The 4,615-nt window shown below is 27.2% G+C and overlaps 1 protein-coding gene across 1 annotated transcript; it reads right to left on the bottom strand.

Moving 5' to 3' along the window:
- Positions 1-1,004: 1,004 nt before the first annotated feature.
- LOC105456969 lies at positions 1,005-2,525 on the bottom strand. Its single transcript, XM_011701356.1, has 5 exons — positions 2,495-2,525; positions 2,362-2,436; positions 2,002-2,008; positions 1,059-1,678; positions 1,005-1,012 (listed from the first exon to the last, which is right to left on the bottom strand). Exons 1-5 carry the CDS (start codon positions 2,523-2,525, stop codon positions 1,005-1,007), a joined length of 741 nt encoding a protein of 246 aa, XP_011699658.1.
- Positions 2,526-4,615: the final 2,090 nt, after the last annotated feature.

The raw sequence follows: 4,615 nt of genomic DNA, 5'->3' as shown, positions 1-4,615 counted from the left end.
TGCAATGTAAATTATTAATATTTTGCCTTTTATAACATAAATTATTTTTATAAATTTTGTAATTTTCTTTTCGTTTTTTAAGTAAATAATTTTTATGTAATTTATAATACTTCTTATTAGCAATACTTTTATTTTTAGATAAATTAATCTGTTTTATGAAGTACACTTTTTGAATAAACATGTTTATTTTTTTTCTTAGCATTTACAGTATCAATGAAATTTATTTTTCTTTTGATACCACGTTCAGTTGTGTTTAAATTCTCAGAAGTTGTAATATTATTGGTATCACAACTTATATTATTTTGAATTGAATGCATTTTCAGATCTTGCAACTTGGGAAAAATGTTCTATTCTATTTAATTCAAACATTTGTGCTAAATGTTTACGCATTAAATTCTGATTATATGTAATTGTATTTGGTTGAAGATCATAAAAAAGTGAAACTGCAAATGCGATTGCAAAAACATCACAATCGTAACCATTAGATTGATTTTGGACTGTTGGAAACTGTATGTTTATCAAATTGGTAAAAAGGATATAATTTCTCAAGATAAATTTTATGGTGCACATGTAATTAAATTTTAAATTTAATGAATCGTAAATATAAATCATTTTAGTATCATAATAGCTGCAAACCCAATGTCCATTTAAATTAGTTGCCATGTCGCTACAACTATGTAATATCTGAATATGTTTCTTGTCTTTAGAAACAGGTTTAATTCTATCAGGACATTGAATTTTCCATGATTCACGTGGTTCATATTCTGAAAAAATTTTTAATAATGATCCAAAATAATCTATATAAATATCCTCTAACCACTCACCTTTAAGAATTATTTGTATATAATGCGTACTTAAAGGTAAAATATTAGAAACAAAATTTGTATCAGACATTTTCTTTAAAGATTGTGCAAATTGATTATTTATTTTCATTGTAGTTGTACTTTCTGTTATATTGCAATTAATATTTGTTGATTTATTTATATGCAAATTATTTGTATGCATTAACAAACTAGAAAAATTTGTTAAAATATTATTATTATTAACAGATTGTATATTATTTGTACTTTTCTTTTCCTCTCTTTTTTCTAATCGAAATTTTCGTTGCTTCTTAGCTAATAGTTTTCTTTTTTGTACCTCTTCCAAAGAAAACAATTGCTTTGGGTCAGCAGGTCTTATAATTCGAGGAAAATGTTCTATTTTATTTGATTGAAATATTTGTGTTAAATGTTGACGCATTAAACTATGATCATACATAATTGTATTTGGTTGAAGTCCGAATAAAAGTGATACTGCAAATGCAATTGCAAAAACTCCACTATCATTTTTATTAGATTGTTCTTGAACTTTTGGAAACTGTATTGATTTTTTCTCAAAAGTGTAAAATGGATATAATTTTTCAAGATAAATCTTATGATGCACATGCAACCACTTTAAATTCAATGAATCATAAATATAAATTGTTTTCGTATTATAATAACTGCAAACCCAATGTCCGTTTATATTTGTTTTTATATCATTACAACTATACAATATTTGAATATGTTCCTGATCTTCAGAAACGGGTTCAATCGTATCAGGGCAATGGATTCTCCATGATTCACGTGGATGATATTCTGAACAATTTTTTAATAACAATCCAAAATAATCAATATGATTATTATTTAAACATTCATCTTTAAATATGATTTGCATCATGTAATTAATTAATGTTATTAATGTTATTAATTTTGAAAAAATAATAATAATAAATTAATGAACAATTCAATAACCATTAATTAATAATTTTAATTATTAATTTTTTAAATATACAAATTTAAGAATATTAATTTAATCTTAATTCTTTTATATTTAATTTATGGCAGCCGAAGACAGCACCTAAATTCGTATAAGGCAGCCGAAATACAAGCGCCAATATTTAATTTATTGCAGCCGATGTACAGCGCTGATATTTGATTTAGGGCAGCTGATATATACAGCGCCACTTAATATTTTTATCACCGTCCGCCTGCAAATGAAAATATTTACGTATTATTACAATTATTATATAAAAATATATTTTTTAGATACTATCTAAAATTCTAAAAATTTTAATTTTGCGTACAAACCAGTTGTTGCTCAATAGAACAAATAATGCTCTTTGTGAATTAATATACCAACATCAAAGTCAGGGATATTTTAAATTTCGTGCATTTTTAAAACATTGTGTTTTAAACTTAATGTGACGTGATAGCTGTTGGCACATTAATTTATAAAGATCACCACTTGTTTTAATTAATAGCGATAAACATCCGATTCGTACGCGGAATTGAAATTTTCTAAATGTTTGAATAATATTTCATATATTTTCATATAACTTACCAAAAAGTTTTAAAGTTTTTGTTTGCTGCTGCTCTGCTCTACTCTGCTCTGCTCGTATTTTTATTTTATCAATGCCTGCAATAATAATATTCACATTTAAATTATCACAAATTATATTTAAAAAATATATAACAAAATTTAACTTTGAAGTCTGCATCTGTCATATTTATATAGTTTAAAAAATCATCGACATTGAAATATTATAAAACTCAATGTGACGTGATAACTATTGGCACATTAATTTACAAAGATTACAACTAATTTTAATTAATGACGATAAACATATTTTCAATTCGTACGCGGAATTGAAATTTTCTAAACCTTTAAATAATATTTAGTATATTTTCATATAACATACCAAAAAGTTTTTAAAGTTTTTCTTTGCTGCTGCTCTGCTCTACTCTGCTCTGCTCGTATTTTTATTTATCAATGCCTGCAATAATAATATTCACAATTAAACGATCACAAATTATATAAAATTATATAAAAGTAAAATTATATAAATTTCACATTTATTATTAAATTATTAACATTATTGTCTTCTTATACTTACTGATAATTAATCTTTGCTACCGTATATTTACAACTGTTTTTATCTCTTCTTTTTCTCTTCCTTTTCTTTGCACTATTACATGTAACACGTAATGCACGCTTAACGCAACAAGATAATCATTATCGATATATATCGATATTGTTCAATTGCTTGAACAACACCACAAAAAATCAATAAATTTCATTTCCGTTGTATTTTATTTATCCATTAGGCTGTTAGCACATGAAATGCATAACAGAGCATAAACATAATATTAGACCGCTGGATCAGTGAGAATCTTATGTAAATCAGTGTGGCAATTTTATGTTAGATGCTCATTATCATTATTATTATTTAGTAATAAGTACATCATATATGTATTAATAATATATGTATAAATAAAATAAATATTAGATTAAATAATAAGATTTCATAATGTTACATTAAATCATGATACTTAATTTGATATTTAATTTACAATATTTATTATTGTACTATTGTGTTATATTTATTATTGTGATTTGATATTGATATGTACATATAATCAATATATATCGACGATGCCAGCTTTTGCTGCTTTCTAATTATCATAACAAGTTAATATCACGTCGTGTCACTGTGTCACTAATTGCTCATCAGAATGACGCAAGAACAAGACGTAAGTATATACAATATTTACATATATTTTTTATTTAAATTTACTTAAAATTCTATTATATATACATTTTTTCAATTGCAGATGCTGGATGTGGACTTGTTAGATGTGGAGTTAAATATAGACTTGTTTAAGTCTCCTCCCCATCGTCCTGCAAATCCTAGACGGATAAAAGATTTTACGGAGATCACAACCTCCGACGCTGCTCCTCCGCATGCCGCCGCTGCTCATACGCGTACCGTCGCCGCCGCTGCTCCTCCGCATATTCCCGCCGTCGCTGTTCCATCGCATGCCGTTATCGCCGCCGCCGCGCGTACCGCCTCCACCGATACCGTCGCCGCCGCCGCCGCCGTTTCTCCGCGGGCTCCACCGGCTCCACGTGACTCTGCTACGGCTACCGCTGCTCCTCCGCATGCCGCCGATATAAATCAACGTAAGTTACGTAATATATAACACTTACGTATAAAGTTTTTGTAGCTTATTTAAAATTGTTATTGCATATACTTTTATGTACTTAATATTATAATTAATATTTATTTTATTTCATAGGTTGGAGACCAAGAGGTAAAAGAAGCGGACAACGCCAAAGAGCGAAGAGATTTTTTAATTTTTTATTTAACATGTGTGATAACTATAATAATCATTATTTCGGAGGAAGAGGAAGAGGAAGAGAAAGAGGAAGAGGAAGAGGATGAAATATAAATTAATAATTGATTTATTTATTATAAATGTTAATTGTGAAAAATGTTAAAAAGTGTTACATAAATTAATTTATTAATAAATGTACTTAATATTATTTTACCTAGTTTTGATAAAAATACAAACATATATGGCTCGCAAAGACAAGAAAATCGAGAAATTCCGTTTGTGTGGAGAAAAGTCTCTAGATTGTAGTCCAATATTTCAAAACAATGATAATATTCTCGAAAAAATAAGAACGTGTTTACCGATCAAAGTAAGTTCGAGAGGTGTACGGTATTCTTTGGCACGTTTAAACTTTTAAACTTGCAATTTTATTGTACATAATATTATATTTATTTATTTATTTATTTATAAATTCATATATT

The sequence above is a fragment of the Wasmannia auropunctata genome, unplaced genomic scaffold (assembly GCF_000956235.1).
Source record: "Wasmannia auropunctata unplaced genomic scaffold, wasmannia.A_1.0 LD335453.1, whole genome shotgun sequence".
Lineage (NCBI taxonomy): Eukaryota > Metazoa > Arthropoda > Insecta > Hymenoptera > Formicidae > Wasmannia > Wasmannia auropunctata.
Note: the sequence above shows the minus strand (reverse complement) of the source record. Positions and strands in the feature narration are given on the sequence as shown.

Excerpts from the sequence above, each read along its gene's own strand:
- LOC105456969 (XM_011701356.1), bottom strand. The coding sequence starts at position 2,525 with ATGACAGATGCAGACTTCAAAGTTAAATTTT. Across the intron at positions 2,437-2,494 it reads AGACTTCAAAGTTAAATTTT|GCATTGATAAAATAAAAATA; the intron begins GTTATATATTTT and ends TTATTATTGCAG.